Genomic DNA, 16,419 nt, shown 5'->3' with positions numbered 1-16,419 from the left:
GAAAGAATATGAGGAAATTTCAAAGAACCCAAAGGTGTGAATTAATTACAGCATGGTTTCAGGGATCTAGAGTAGAGACTGGAAAAAGCAAAAGCACAGACCATTTTATACAACTTGGAGCAATGGTATGAGTTGGCTTTGCCTCCCTGCTTGACCTGTTCCATGCTCTACCTGGGGACTTACTTCCTCTTTAACTTCTCATCACTTCCATGGCCTTCTATTTTCAAATAGCAAGTGTCTTTAGTTTCCATGGCACGTCTCTAGTCTTGATCCTATGAGACCTAATTTTAACTCAGTACATGATCTTCTTCAGTTTGACACACTCATAAGACCACTCACAACGACTGTTTTTTTTTTTTTTTCTTAAGTCCTCTGCCAAGAATACACAATCTTTGATTCTGCAGGTAGCTTTTACTCTTTTCTGAAGCCAAGACTCCTTCTTTCTGAACCATTTTGCAATTTAACTTTTAGTGCTTCCTATGAATCACAGTAATTCTTATTTGAAGTAATTTTGACTGTGCCAGTTAGATTGGAGTCTGTCCTTTTAGATGGAAACACATTTCAAATGTATAAAACCAAAGTCAAGCGGAGCCAATTTTGCCATTAGGATTTATTTGACTGGCAGGTCAATGAGCTTTGTTTATACATCAACAGAATGAAATCAGTGAAGATGGGAGAGCCTCAAAAGATTAGGAACTTAGGTTTTGGCAGGAATCTCAGTCTTAACCATTAAATCTTTTTGGTTTCTATGTCCTCTATTATGCTATATGAGAAAGCAAAACTTGTATTCCTGGCTCACAAAATTTGATCCGTCTTACGGTTTTTTAGTATTTGTCTTTCAGTTCTCCACATAATTCTCCTTATGACTCCTTAGCTCTCTTGCCCGATTACATTTTTATAATTAACATGATCCTTCACTTGAATTAAGAATCTTGCAAAATGATCACTTTTTTCATTTATTCATTTATTTAACACATACCTATCATGTGTAAAGTAATAGCCCTAGCCCTGTGGTGGGAACCAACATGTTACCGGGCTGTCCTCTATGATCTTGGAATCTCATTATCAGATATTATCTCCAGAGTCTTGCTATAGATGAATTAGTATGAGCTATGTAAGCAGAGAATATGGAAGTTTGGTCTGGTTTGTGCCGTTTAGTGGAATGAAAGGACATTTAGGCACAGTTTCTTTAGATTTGGTATGAATGTTTTAAAAAGTACAGTTATGTGGAAAATGGTTTCTTCTATCAAAAACCTCTAGATCTAAAGGTAAGTGAAGATGTTTCAAGGCTTAAATTCATGGAGGCCTAACATTTTTAAAGTCTATAAAATCATACATTTTCACATGGTATAGTATGGTAACATAGTTCATTTTCTTCTTAGAGTTTTGGCCCATGACATATACATAGAGGTAGTGGCTTTCACACAGTTATAAACTGAAACTCATCAGCCTTGCCAGTCTCTGAGTGCAGATGAGATCCCATTCATGCAAATGCCCAAGTGTCCTCCTTTCACTGTTCCCACTTATAAGTAGGGCCCTCAACCCATGAACTATTTCTTATGTCTGTGGGTTATGACTTCCACACATGCACTGGGAGATCAGGACTAGTTGCTGTTGGCCCCTACTGCTTGAGGCCTGTGCTCTCCCTTACCACTAAATGGGCACCGATCCTTTTCCATTTCAACAACTTATGATTTCAGTCTTCATGTTGCCAAGTTTGCTTGGGACTCTGCCTTACAATGAGGAGGCTGCTACCCCCCCCTCCCCTTAGACTACAGTTCTCCTAAGAGGGAATTCCCAGAAGGTTTGCTCATGCCCCAGTGCATTACAAGATCCAGTCAGATTTACCTGTGGCCATTCTTCCTTCCCCAGTCCCCCCAGGATGCATAGCTGGATCCAGAGTAGCTGGGTCACCAAGTGTTCAAACAAGTTACCACATTTATCCAGAAACACTATTTCCCCTTGACCTTTGGCTCTGTTTTTTGAGTCTGACTCAGAAATTTTTTCCACCATATTTCCTTGCAATTTGGCTTCTGTTCTTTTCCATTCTCTGCTTTCTCCTTCCCCAGCTACATAATTCCACATGACATATATGACTAAAACTCAGCTCCAGCCCAGCACAAACTCCTTCAATATGTTTATGTCTATATTTTTAAGTATAAGATTGTAATAGTGACTATATTTGTATTTTCTTTAATAGGTGCATTGAGCTATAACTGACATACAATAACTGCACATGTTTAAGTTGTTCTGTTGGATAAGTCTTAACATTACATATTTCTATCTTAGTACATTTTAAAAATAATCTTAAAAGATTTTTTTAAAAATGCAGTTGTGTAGGGCTGTGTGTGTGTGCTCATGTATGCATGCATATTTGTGTGTCCTTCAACTAGAGGGCACAGAGCAGACACTCATAGAAGGCAAGGTAACTTGAGGACCCAGACAGAAATTGGAGGGTTAGTCTGGCAGAACCATATATCCATTTGAGCTACGAGACTTCCAGGGAAGGAACTACCCCTAGGAGAGAGTAAGGCGTAAAACATTGATCCAAGAAGCAAGAGGTTTCCAAAGGGCAAGATTAATTTGAGTAAAACAAGATGTCAGTTCTAAATCCTGGAGTGTGTGTGTGTGGGGAGGGGGTGGTGGATAGTAAAAGGATTACAAAGCAAAATGGTACTAATGTTCCAGTGATAGAGTAAAAGATAGTGATGCATTTTTGGCTAGGACTTGAGTCAGAGAAATGTTATTGTAATGCTATAGGCTAATCACTGCATGCCTCAGGGTGAGAATCCAAGATTTACACACATCTGCTCAGTACGTTGTATCACTGTGTATAAGTTGCCTTTTATTTTTTATTATAGTCGATTTTCCATCCCACCTCTCAAATTAGGGTTACCTTATATGCTCCTCTTATTGGCTCTCTGTATCTGTAGCAAAGCAGCAGAACTTCCTGTATTTATCATCTTTGGGTTGTAGGTTACAGAGATGAATATGTGGATGAAGAAGATAAGTGACAAACATCAAGGCTGATCAGAAAAGATTAGGTCAACCAGTTCCGGAGTCAGTTTCTATACATTAATATATAACTTAACTTGAAACAAAAACTCCAGCTGTTGCTGTTTTACATGGTTACCATATAGATGTATATTTTATAAACTGGGACAAAAAGAAACTGTGCATATTTTTGACTAAAAAATAATCACTTATTGTCATCCAAAGGGAGAATTACAACAAAGCATTTAAGATAGTTTAAATACGTTATTTTGAATTTAAAAGAAAAACCTTACATTGTTGCCCTAAATTATTGCAGAAATTAAAAATCCATGTATACCAAAGTGACTACTCAGGATAGGGAGCTGAGAAGAGGAGAGTGAGATAACTATTTACTGTCTACCAAGTGCTGAGAATGCCACATGTATTATTATTCCAATTTTTTTTATTCTGGCTTTTCATCACAACTTATGGGCTGGTGTTATGTTCTCTACTGTGTGAGTGAAGAAGCTCATTCTTAGAAAGCCAAGGTCAGGACACTTATCCAAGCAATGAGGCTAGCAACGTCAGAGTTTGCCTATGGAACCAAGTCTCCCCGATTCCAAAGTTCGTTTTCTTTCCACTATATTAGGTGGCCAAATTATACTTTGGATACGGTATTTCAAAACTGCTTTATAAGGAAAGGAATCACATATATTTATCAGGTTGTTCATGCATCATATAAAATCTGAGTACAGTTCAGCTCAGGCAATATAAGGCATGTAATTATGTTGAGTACTAAGCATAGTTGCCTTTCAAGGCCATATTGTCTCATAGGAAAAACAAAAAAAAATAGCCAACTCTAATATAATCACAATCCCCCCCACCCCATCACCACCCCATAAGTTTTAAAGACAACAAAAACTAATAAATATATCATAATCATAAAATACATCCATACAATGGAATACTCTTTAGCAGTAAAAAGGAACACACTGATACAGAAGCAACATGGCCGCGTCACAAACAAGTTATACTGAATGAGAAAAGTCAGATACAAAAGGCAGATCCTTTATGAATCCTCTGATATGACCTTCTGGAAAAAGCAAAACTAAATGGATAGGAATCAGCTCCATTGAGGAGGCTGGGGATGAGGAGAGGAAGTGACTAAAAAGAAGCTTGTGGAAATTTTTAGGGCAACAGAAACCTTATATATCTTGATTATGGTGATGGTTACATGATTTTGTACATTTTTCGCAACCTGCAGACCTACTGATTTGAAAAGGATAAACTGCTGTGTGTAAATATCAGAATCATCATGATTTAAAATTTTGAAAATCCAAAATAAAAACAGAATATGTTTATAGATAGGTGGGGTAAAATCTGAGCTACAGAAACACCATATAGGGGAAGAGCTCTGGGGGAAGCACACTTAGGATATGAGTTAAGAAACAAAATGTGAATGTTTAAGCCACAATGTCTAGGAAAGGAAAGAAGAGAGACTAATTCTTCATATTTAATTACATCTTTAAAAGGCATTTTCAGTGTAAGCACATTTGTCTGACTTGACTAAAAATTGATTGAAGAGAACGGATATTTCCTTTTATAGTCAGTGGAAGTAAAGGCAGTTTGCACTGTCATATGTTGTCTTGATTTTTAAAATAGTTTATCACATAGTAATGATCTTAATATCCTAATATCCAATTTTTTGTTTTTAAAAATTTTTTTGGTTAAGTTAAAATAGTCATCTGAGAGTCCTGACAGTTGGTAGAAGGAAAATAAATTGACAGACATTAACTTGAGAGCCAATTTTAGATATTAAAATAATATGGAGACAGAAAAATTAAACTGTTATTTTGGAAAAGAAGTAGTAAGTTTGTGGGACTTAATACGCTAAGATACCATTAATAGGTTAAAGAAGATTTAGATAAAAGAACTAACACTTTGGTTAATACAGAGTTAATATTAGAATTTGAGATATAAGGGCTTGCTTTCAAACAATTACTGCCTCTCGAAAGCTGAGCAAGGTTTTTAGCTGGAGTAGTGAAAACCTCACTCTTGGAAGAGCCTGAAATAGGTTGGGACATACTATCAGGGACATTGTGGAGAAATTTCCAGTACTGGATGACTTTTAAATTGCCTTCAAATCTATGAGTCTATGATTAGTGACCATACTATATGTTCATGGTTCTCCTCCCAAAGAAATATAATAGCTAGATAAATAAAACTTTACTCAGATTATCAATTCTTACATTCATTCAATAATAAACAAATATTTTCTGAGTACCTACTATGTGCCAACTACTACAAAGATCGATGTGTGTTCTCTTCCATCTCCAGTTTTCATTTCTCTTCCCATGACTTCTGAAATCCTTGCTCTTGGAGGAAATGACCTTGGAACCAGACAGAACTTGGTTTTTATTTTAGCATCACCACTTACGAGCTTTATAATCTTGAAGCAGCCCCTTAATTCCTGTGAGTCTCAGTTACATCACCTGTAAAACAAATATAATAATAGGATCACCACGGTGTTAGTGATGAGATAATATACAAGAAAATTGCCTGGCATGTGGATGTAGGCAATACATGTTGATTTTCTTCCTCTTTGTTTTCTGCTTCTAGAAAAATGGGAGACTTCACCCAGCCCCATCAATTCCCTTCAAAACTATCTGCTTCACACGTGCCAATTCTTACAGCTCTTATAGAATACAAATGACACTTCATTTAAACATACAATGTACATTCATGTAGATATGGTCCATCTTAGAAGGTGAAAAGCTGCCGTGCTGTCAAATAATACACTAATTGGAATCTTTGCAGAATTCCCCACCTTATAATGATGAGGTATGCAGGATGGGTAGGAATGAAAAAAAGGGTTTAAAAAGTGAATGAAAAGGAATAGCAGATTGCACTTGGGCGCTAGTAGAATATAAAAGTCTGAGAGTAAAGGATGGAAGAAAATAGAAAACGAGAGATTCAGTGTGTGAAACTAAAGAGCCCTGGGCATTTCATCGAGGACTGTTAAGAGTCTCCAGCATGGCTAATTTCCAGCTCCATTAATTATAGTCTGATGACCAACTCCGGGTACTATTCTTTATTTACCAGGTTGAGGCATTTCCACTCTTACTTTCGGAATGCCATTCGGGATTGTGGTATCTTATGAATTACTGCCACACATGCTCGGTTGAGTTGAAAGATACTACAAAAACAAAAAAATAGCTGAGCAAAGTGGAAGCTAAAGATGGAACCTGCAGATGTTTCAATGCTGCTTTTATTAATTCAAGCCGGTTCTTGCCAGTCAAATACGAACTGGAGCACTGGCACATGACCAACCTGCATTCATGTGTGAAGTGGCTGGCAGCCTGGGTGCCTACGGACAATGGTGCTTGCCCTATTATTCCCACCATAAGGGAGGAATTGGACCATTGTAACTGGAATTTGTGCAGGTCAAGGACCCTACACACCGATTTAAGACTCAACTCTCAGAGTGGAACGACTCCATGATTCTGCTCTAATCCACCAGAAAGTTTCATTTCAGCCACCAAGGAGTCCTTGAAAATCTGCAAGACATCAGATTCAACTCAAGTATAAACCTGGATTTCTGTATCCTGAAGAATTCCAGGGATCTCCTTTCTCACAAGATTATACTCTTTCCACATCTTGATGTTCATTTTGTTTGATATTCATACAGCTATCTCCAGCTTTCTTATGGTACCTGTTGGCATGACATATTTTCCCCCCCATCATTTCCCTTTCAACTGATTTGTGCCTTTGAATCTGAAGTCTGTCTCTTCTAGAGGGACCTTATTCTCTTATAAGACTGACAATCTCTGCTTTTTGGTTTGAGTGTTTAGACCATTCACTTTTAGCATAATTTTTGATATGGTTGGAGTAACATTTGCTATGTTGCTATGTGTTTTCTATATCCCTTTTGTTTTGTTTGTTCCTATGTTTCCCCTTCACTGTCTTCATTTGTTTGTAATGCTTTTAATGTAACAATGACAGCTCTTGTTTCTGGCAAAAATTCTTTCTTTTTCAAGGATCGTTAATAAAATAACCCAGTTGATTTTGCATAACCAGTGGGGCCACACTTGCTATTATTCTTTTTTTTTAAGTTAAATTTAATTTTTTTTCAGTGTTCCAAAATTCATTGTTTGTGCACCATACCCAGTGCTCCATGCAATACATACCCTCCGCAATACTCACCACCAGGCTCACCCCACCCCGCAAAAAACCCCTCAGTTTGTCTCTCAAAGTCCACCGTCTCTCATGGCAAATTCTTTCCCATCTTTCTGTATCCACTCCTTGCTGTCTGGCCCATCCCACCCCTGCTTGAAGAAGTAGGTAAAAAAAGTAATTATTTGACATCTGGACTATGGAGAATTCTACTATGGCATATATATGTGTGTATAATGATTACTAACTTAGAGAGAAGGTGAGAGGGGATATATATTTTTTTATTGTCAGCTCCAGAGTGAAGGAAAGAGTTTGATGGCTATCACCATTTTAATACCAAAGAAAAATTGAAAATAGAATGTAATATTTTTAGAAGGCACAGGGTACCATGTTCTCTGTGATATCAAGCATATCAAAATAGAAATATGTAAAAAATAAGCATGTATGCCCAGAAAAAGGACAATTTGATGTTAGTAATATCTGGTATTATGGCTGTTTTAAAATTATTCCTCTGTTTTTCAGATTTCCTACAGTGTGCACATATTCCCTTTTACCTTAATTCTTTACTGATTTAAAAGTGGATACTCATTTGTTAAAAACAGGTCAAATAGTATAACTATTGTAAAGAAGAAAATAGAGCTTACCACCAGTCCTCACTGATCACTTCTGTTGGGTGAATATTATTCCTGACTTCGGCCTGCAGATTATTACATTAATTTTATAAAAGTAAAAAAAGACACCACAAGGGATAGGAAAGTGAAGTTTGTGTCTATGCTATAAGCCTCACAAATAATAAATTCTGATGTATGCCATTTATTTTATAGTGAATATATCCAGATTTTTTCTTAGTACCTCCACTGTGTATTCTCATCCTAGGCAAAGGGTGAACTGGCAGAAAAACTACTTCTCACAGTGGAGAGAAAAGATAGGGCATTGGAGACGTGCTGACAAAAATTAGTACAAGATCTTGTAAATAATCTCCTTATAAGTCTGCCTGTTTCTTCTGTAAAAGTACCTCAGTCATCCTACAGTGTGGTTTGAGGATGAAAACATTTGCAAGATGAACATGTGTGATTACTACTAAAACTCCTTCTTATATCTTCTTCTAGCTCTTCCTTATATATTAAAAATTATATTTCTTTGAATTATAGGTTAAATAAAGAAATTAACTTTTTTTTCATTTAGGAATTTTTTTTTGTTTCTCTCCATGTGGTCTAATTTATTGTTACAACAGATTATTTATTTTTAAAACATCCCATTAGCAGAAGATATGTGGCAATACGGATTCCGTGGCTTTTGTGTCAAATTTGCAAAAGACTAATCACATTGCTATATTGTATACAGGAAACACCACAGACACACTTTATTTGCTTTTGTTTTTTCCTTTTAGACCATCAAAGTGAAAACCTACCAAGGAGCTAAAAAAAAGTTGGACCTTTGGAAGAAATACTAATCTTGGATAAAATTTATGTACTTAAATCACAGCAATCCCATTCTTCTTTGAATCATTAGAAAAAAATTCATAGATAAGACAGGATGCTCCTTTACCTTGACGTAAATACACAGCTGATGCACAAGATAAGAAAGAACTATACCCAAAATACCAAACCTCTGACCTCAAATCAGTGTACAGGATATACCATATATTTGATATTCAAAATATTCTTTTACTCTCTCAGCTATTTCTAACTCTATCACTTTAATGATTGTTGCCTGAAAACAGCTTTTTAAAAATGGGTTTAAGTTAGACATCTAATAAATTAATAGAGTCAACAAAGGTGTTTGCTCTGGAGGAGATGAAAACACTTTTGTCTAATGAGTTTGTCCAATAAAAGTCTTACAGAAATGCACATACCCTCAAGTTATTAATTTTAATAGGTTTATTCTGAGGTAAATAAAAAAATACACAGTGCAATATACCTTATGTCAGGCCATGCTGAAAACTTTATTAGAGTGATAGGAGACATGTTTCAGGGCAGTAGTTATTATATACAATATTTTTCTTTTTAATCAAATGGATACGATTCTTCACACGGTTAACAATTTTAAACCCTCACAGTAGTAATACACAATTAGACCATTCTCTTCACCGGCCGATGTTTCCTGATGAAGAAAGCAGAGAGAGAGAGCACTGTTGCATCCTGCAATAAGGCCAAGAGGTGTTGGAATTAAATGCGAAGTATCAGGATGTCCGGTGCGAAATGATTCCAGTATGAAGAAGATCTGATGTGTTGCTGCTTCAAAGGATTGTTTTTACTTGAGACGAAGTGTACTAAACTCTAGCAAATTAGCCCTAGCTAATAAGCAAGTAAGAATATATTTTTATTTAATCAACAATTTACTCGTGCAAAGTACATGTGTTAATATGGTGTGTGGGTACAATGTGGTCTAAGGAAGCTTGTGGTATTTTTGAGGAGGAAGGATGTACATATAAAAGAGAAATAGCTTCATTTCCTCTCCCCCACCATTTTTTTTTTTCTGTCTCTCAACATGCAAGATGCCTCAGGGGGGCATGACAGGAAGACTGCCTGCCACCTGGCACTGGACCTACCACGCTACAATGTCTCAGAAAGCCACGATCAGTTTCTGTGTGAGGGTGTGTCTTCCCTTCAGCTTGGCTACGACTCTGTGGAGGAACAATGATGTTTAGTTTTCCTCATTCAATCTCTTGCTTTAAAAATGGGGGTGGGAACAAGTAATGGCAATAGGGAATTGTTCAAGAGGACACCTGGCTTTCATTCTGTGATACTTGGAAGATTTCTCTTTAAAATTTTGTCCTCCATCTATATGCACAGATCACGGTGAAATAAAAGATTAAGCATTGAGTCTCCGTCTTCTGCAGATGAGCTTCTAAAATTCCACTTAGTCTTTTTTTTTTTTTTTTTCTTAAAGATGTGACTTGAAGTGTGGTGAAATCAAATATCATCATAGTTGGGAATGTCACTCGTCCCTAGTGTACTGCCAGGGTTTCCGTGGTGTGTCAGATAATTAAAGGATTTCCAAGTCTCAACTCACCAGAAAACATGCAACCATGCAAGGTCCTGCAAGGGGCATGAGGCTTGTAATGGCCTTGCCAAGAAGTTCCAGATCAAAACAAAACATCCCCAGTGTGCACTTGAGAATAGAAGAGACGGACTGGAGGGCAGAAGGAAGAAAGATACTGCAAATGGGCTCTGGATCCTGCTGTCAGTCCTCATAGCATGGATATTCTCCAGCCAGTAGCAGGAGGCAAGTGCAAGGAAGTCTTAGGTAAAGTTCTACACTCATTAGTTATGGGGGAAAGGTTTTGATATATTTAAAAAGGCAAAAAAAAAAAAAAAAAAAAGACTCTGACCTCAAAGCAGAGTACGTCTGAAATGATAACTCACCTTGCATTGTATTTTTCAGTATGGCAAATTTTCAGCAAGAAGTGCTTACATGTATATCTGATATGGGGTGGGGCCAGGCTGATCTGGGGTGCCATGAATTCAGGGGTTAAGCTCAGGCCGTTCATAGAGGCAGAAGTATGTATCCATCCCCATCAGTTACGACCTGGACCTCCAGGTGCCAGATGTCGCAGGGGACAATGCGGTTGGGGCTTAGGAGCTGACACAGGCTTCTTCATGTTTCCTCAAGGTAGATGATTAAAGGCTGCTACTTGAATTTTAAAATTCAAGGTTAAATTTTAATATGAGGATCAAGGGGGATGCCTGGGTGGCTCAGTCAGTTAAAGGCTGCCTTCAGCTCAGGTCATGATCCCGGGGTCCTGGGATTGAGTCCCGCATCCGGTTCCTTGCTCAGCAGAGAGCCTGCTTCTCTCTCTCCCTCTGCCTGCCACTCTGCCTGCTTGTGTTCTCTCTCTCTCCCTGTATCAAAAAAATAAATAAAAATCTTTAAAAAAAATATGAGGATCAAGGATATTGACTTGTTCACCAGATCACAATGTTAGGTGTTAGCTCTATTTTTATTGTTTTACATAAGATACTGCACAATAGCGCTTCCATTTGGGAAACAGCAGAATTGAGCCCTTTTGTAATGCACGGCAGAGTTAACATCAGAAGTACTGTGCGGGAGAGGTTTAGGGATAGCAGTTTGGTACGAAAGGGGTTGCCAAGTGGACTCATCTTGAAGCTGTGTTTGCATTAAAAAAAATCTGAAGATTTTAGAGCCCTCTTAATTTTTTGGATTATCATGTCCATGGGTAAGGATGGAGATTGTGGGGTGCTGATGGCTACATCCTACAAACCTACAATTCTTGGCATAGATGCTGACAGCGTCCCACAAAGGTTGGCAAATTTAAAGATATTCCTTCTCTGAAGTACAAGGCATTTTGTCCCTATTACATTATGCCTATATCATGTCACATGCCTTTATAGTGTCACAGAAGACCTGAGGCCTGAAATTCTGTATAAAGGATCAGTTCACTGAAGCTGGTATTCACAGCAAACAGAGAGGACATGTAAACAGGTTTTTCTCCAATAGTCTTCTGGAAAATCTCCCTTGGTGGTGGGGTTGAGGGAGATGACTAATGTACAGGACTTGAGAAGCGTTGAAACTAAATGAAGGATGCAAAGGATATTATTTTGTTAAAAAAAAAAAAAAAAGGAGCTGCCAGAAGCCTCTTTAGTTGAACAATAACGTGACTGCACCAAGCACATGAATCATGCTTGGAGCCTGGGTCTTCCCTAGTTTTCTCAGTGTTGTGCCAAGCAAGACGGTTAATTTTCATGGAGCAGATTACCACATGTTTGACAAAGACATCTTCTCTGAAAGCGCACTGCCGGGAGCTGGAGGGGTGACTGTTCCCCTTATAAGCTGTGACCCTTGCAGGGGATGCCTGGGGAGAATGTGGGCACAGCTTCCCACGGCAGCTACAACCCAGCTTTGGTCAAACACTGTGCAACCACATTTGCTTTTGGAGCAGATATTTGTTTTCCAGTTGAATCTAGATATTGGTTTTGTAAAAGGAAAAGAGAATATCTCTATAGGTATTTACAGGTATTTGCTTGTGTAGGTACATTTATTACGGTTGAGGAAGCATCAAATTTTGCAAAAACATCTTCCCCTACAAGCCTCATTTCAAGCATACTGATGACATGGAAATATTCAGAGATTAAATTGCCTATGACTTTAAGGCTCAGAGAAAATAACTGAATAAATGGAACCACTGAATTTCAAATTGGATCATAGAAATTACAAATATTTGCAAAGGATGAACCTTCACAGTATTGTTTCAGGGCTCTGGATTCCTTGAGAAAGTAAAAGTTTCTTTGTGGCTGTCAAAGTCTGATTTTCATGGTGTCACCCTTTATATTTTCTTGCTTTCAACTCCTTGCTTCTCCTGAAAGTTTTTATCATTCTATTAATATTAAAGGAAGGCTATAATTCTAGAAATTGAAATTGAAGAATGAGGGATAGAATTATGTCTGCTGGGCTTGAGATGAGCATTTAAAGCATAATTTGAAAGATGATTATACTGTGTATATTTATGCATTATATATGCCTAACATGTTATATCTCTATATCATTGTATTTCTGTATCTATCTATCTATCTATCTATCTATCATCTATTATTGTCATGATTGTCATCTAATCTATTTCAATGGTGTGCTGAAGCCAGCTTATACTGGTTCGTGGGAGCTGACAGATCAATTTTTAGGAGTTTTGCAAGCTGGTTAGGGTTATATTGGTAGCTTGAAAATGGCCATGGCAAGACTATTTAAATCATGGAAATTGGCAAATGATACAAATCAGGGATTTTCTTTCCTCCTGGAGAGCTAGTTGTTGAATAATTTACCAATATACCATTCTAAGTTCCGGAAAGGGACTTCATATATATTTTAGTTCACAATGAAAGAAATAATCAATTTTATAAAATACCAATGTAAAAAAAAGTTTTTGGCATAAACTCATAGTCCTAAATAGCACTCACTTCTCTTATTAAGTGCTTTAGAATAAAATGATTAGAGTTTGGTATATTTCTTAATCATTGACTATGTTTTAGAACACTCATACTGTTGATTTATTATTTTAGTCAAAACTTCCACCTTTACTTCTTTTAGATAGTTGCAGAACTGTGCAATTATTAATGAAAATGAATGAATTAATTAATGAAAATGGATGAATCAAACTTTTCTTGTCGGTGTAGCTTTTGTGTTTATTTTCTTGTCATTTTGTCAAACCTTGCCATTTGGTATTACTGAGGTATTTTGTATTTGCTTTGTGTCCATTCGTGTGTGTGTGTGTGTGTACATGTGTGTTTACACATTACACGTACAGATGCTCACACACATACACACATAAAGCCCAACAAATAATAGTACTAGGGAAAAGGGATATCTGGTTCATTAAACATTCTGTTTGAAAACTGGGAACGACTTCTGTTAAAAACTGTGCCAGGCTTATACGTAGCTATTTGATCTGTCCCAATGGTTCCTCCTCTCTTTTCTAACAAGTTCAAAATGCCATTGTTTCCATCTTTTCCTTCTGGGTTACCATCGTATTTGGTTGAAATGTGCACATTCCTGTAACATCGTATTTGGTTGAAATGTGCACATTCACTGAAATAGGATGCTTAACAGTCCTAGAGGCCAAGTGTGAATTTAAGTTTACCTGTTTGATTTATTCTAAGAATGTGCTGATTTTGGAGCTAAGCTGCCAATAGGCTGTGCAATGCGGTGGCTCAGAACAAGAGAGACCTGAGTCCTGTCGGGCAAAGAAAGAACAGGTAGGAAGAATGATTTCCGAACCTGGAGATAGGCTGTGGGAATGAAGGAAATTCCCGAAGTGGACATTTCAGAACAACGACCGGCAAGAGGATATCATATCTCTCGATGGACTGAGCCTTTCTTCTAGTATTGATGACCGGGGCACTCCCCAGGTGTATGATTTTGATCATCAGGATCTTAGATGTAGATGCAGACAGGCACGAGGGAGCCGACTCTGAGTCCTCGGAGAATTCCTTGGAAATTAGTTTTAAAAATTAAACCTATGGCATTTAATTTCTCCCTTGATTTGATGCTTTGGAGAAAAGTAGAGTCTAGGACTTTTTGTGTAAGGTGCTGGGCAGGTGCTGGTCTTGTGATGGTCAGCCAGGTGGAGAGATGGAGTTGTTGCAGGAATATCAGCAAATTTTACAGCAGTAGTTCACACATGCGGCTATGATACATTCATCCATTGTTATTTTCCTAAGAAGCAGAGCAACCTACAAGCTTGTGCTACAGTAGAGTCCGACGCACCATAATGATTACTTCAGGAGCAAAGAAGCTCATACAGAGGTGTGATATCTTTCTCTTGGTGCAAGGTTTCAAACCTAAGATTCTTTACAATACATTTCTAGAGTTCTATTTAAATACTGATATGCCACACACTAAAAAAAAACAGTGGCTTCTTGGTAAAAATGCAATATTATAATAGAATGCTGCCTTTCATAAAAATAAGAAATGTGTTTGGAAAATTAAATACCTTTAAAAAATTAAAAATAAACATACTCTCACAGCTTGAGGGTTTCAATGAACCATGTGCCAAGGAGTTGAGAAAACTCCTACTTTTGGTTACATCCTGGACCCCTAACGTTCAAAAGCTACCCAGCAAAGATGAGGTGGGCGTTACTATGGCATCTGCTGTCATGTTCCATTCAGAAACCATCTTAGCATATCCCACACACAACAGGGCTTTTCATTACAAATCACTGGTATGCCCCACAAAACTGCTGTGAAGTGCTGTTTTCAGCATGAAAGTTTTGAGTTTTAGGGCTCCTGTCAAAATTAAGCATGTTCTGTGAAAGCTTAATCCATTCAGTGAGCTGTCTTTAAACGAGTCTATCTTCATTTTCCATCAGCTCAATTGTTTCCAAACACTTTGGGAGAAAAACAAACACGCAAACAAACACACAAAAGACTTTCCAAGTACAGAACCCAACACAAAGATGTTGAATGTATTCTGTATGACTTAATTCTATTTTCAGTCCATATTTTATAGATACTCTATCGAGGAAAATTTTCTCATTTGAATAGAGAGAAGTGATCTTTTTCGGTTAATTCCTTTCTTGTCATTTACAAATGTTGATTATCATGCTGAATGTGGATATCCATCAGGAATCAATGGAAAAAGCTTAATTTATCAATGATCATAAAAATCTTTTTATGCATTTCTTAAATACTCTGGATGCTGATTTAATATATAAACATATTTGTACAAGTTATTCTTCATCTTCAAAACACTTTGTAATTTTACTTAAATAACAGAGTAATTATTTAAAAATATTTTTCATCATTTTATAAAATATATCTTTATGGTATTGTTTTTGGATCTTCCTTGATTTGTCATTTTCCAAGTGATTAATCCCTGATGGAGTACATAAAGTTATGTGACTATGTCTTAAATTTCTTGTCACATATTTGAGGCAAACCTGAGGATAGATAATCGAATAACTGTTATTTTTTTTCTCCTGTAAAATACGTCATTTCTCCATTTTCTTCTTTAGTGGTCTTTTGAAGAATCCAATCTGTTGGAAAAATACCAAGCATAACACAATTAATTATTTGAATTTAGGTAATAAATAGTAATTTCCTTAGATAAAATTTAATACTATGCCAGTGCTTCTGGGCATACAGATAATATAATTGAGATTTTTTTTCACTGGCCTCTTAAGTAATACTGAATGTCAAGAAATGATAATTATTAAATTGCTTCATTTTAAACTTTTTTGTTGGTTAAATATATCATGTCTCCTAGTAAAAACTAGTACACGTGGTGAACTAACTTAGAGGTTCTGGGAAAATATTTGGGAAGACATACAAACTAGAGTTAGCTAGCACTGAATGGCACTTTGTCATTACCTTTTTTTTCAGGGATGTGGCAGAGAAATTCCATCAATTAACTGATGATCATAAATTGAGGTCATTGGAGGTGGGGGAATCTGGCACATACACCATGGCTGAGGGGTGGGGGAGACGGGAGTTGTCTGGATTAATTTTAAATGTGTTAGAATATCTGCCTTTATAGGCTTGACAGGAAGTGCCTCTTGAAAATATGCTGTATCATTTGGAGATGAAAAGGAACTCACTGATCATAGAAGAAATTTCACATAGGGGTGAATGTGGGTGACTTTTTATTATACTGTTTAATTTGGATCATTATAAAATTATAAGTGTTATATTTATTTCCTATTATACATTATAATAAAAATAAGTATAGGCACTGAAAGGGACCTTTGTAATAATCTCATCTAAAATGTGAGTATTTTAAATAAACGGAAATTAAGGGTCCTAGAGAAGTGTATTTTTTAAGTC

At 36.9% G+C, this 16,419-nt stretch overlaps 1 protein-coding gene across 1 annotated transcript in view; it reads right to left on the bottom strand.

The window, feature by feature from the left end:
• Nucleotides 1–9,067: 9,067 nt before the first annotated feature.
• Nucleotides 9,068–16,419, bottom strand: part of ITGA1 (integrin subunit alpha 1) — a 173,104-nt gene continuing 165,752 nt past the window's right edge. Inside the window, 1 exon segment of the mRNA XM_047728897.1 lies at nt 9,068–15,632. Coding sequence (XP_047584853.1) covers nt 15,588–15,632 — 45 coding nt within the window. The 3' untranslated portion in view covers nt 9,068–15,587.

Source organism: Lutra lutra, chromosome 5 (genome assembly GCF_902655055.1).
Source record: "Lutra lutra chromosome 5, mLutLut1.2, whole genome shotgun sequence".
Lineage (NCBI taxonomy): Eukaryota > Metazoa > Chordata > Mammalia > Carnivora > Mustelidae > Lutra > Lutra lutra.
This window is presented reverse-complemented; position numbering and strand designations above follow the sequence as displayed.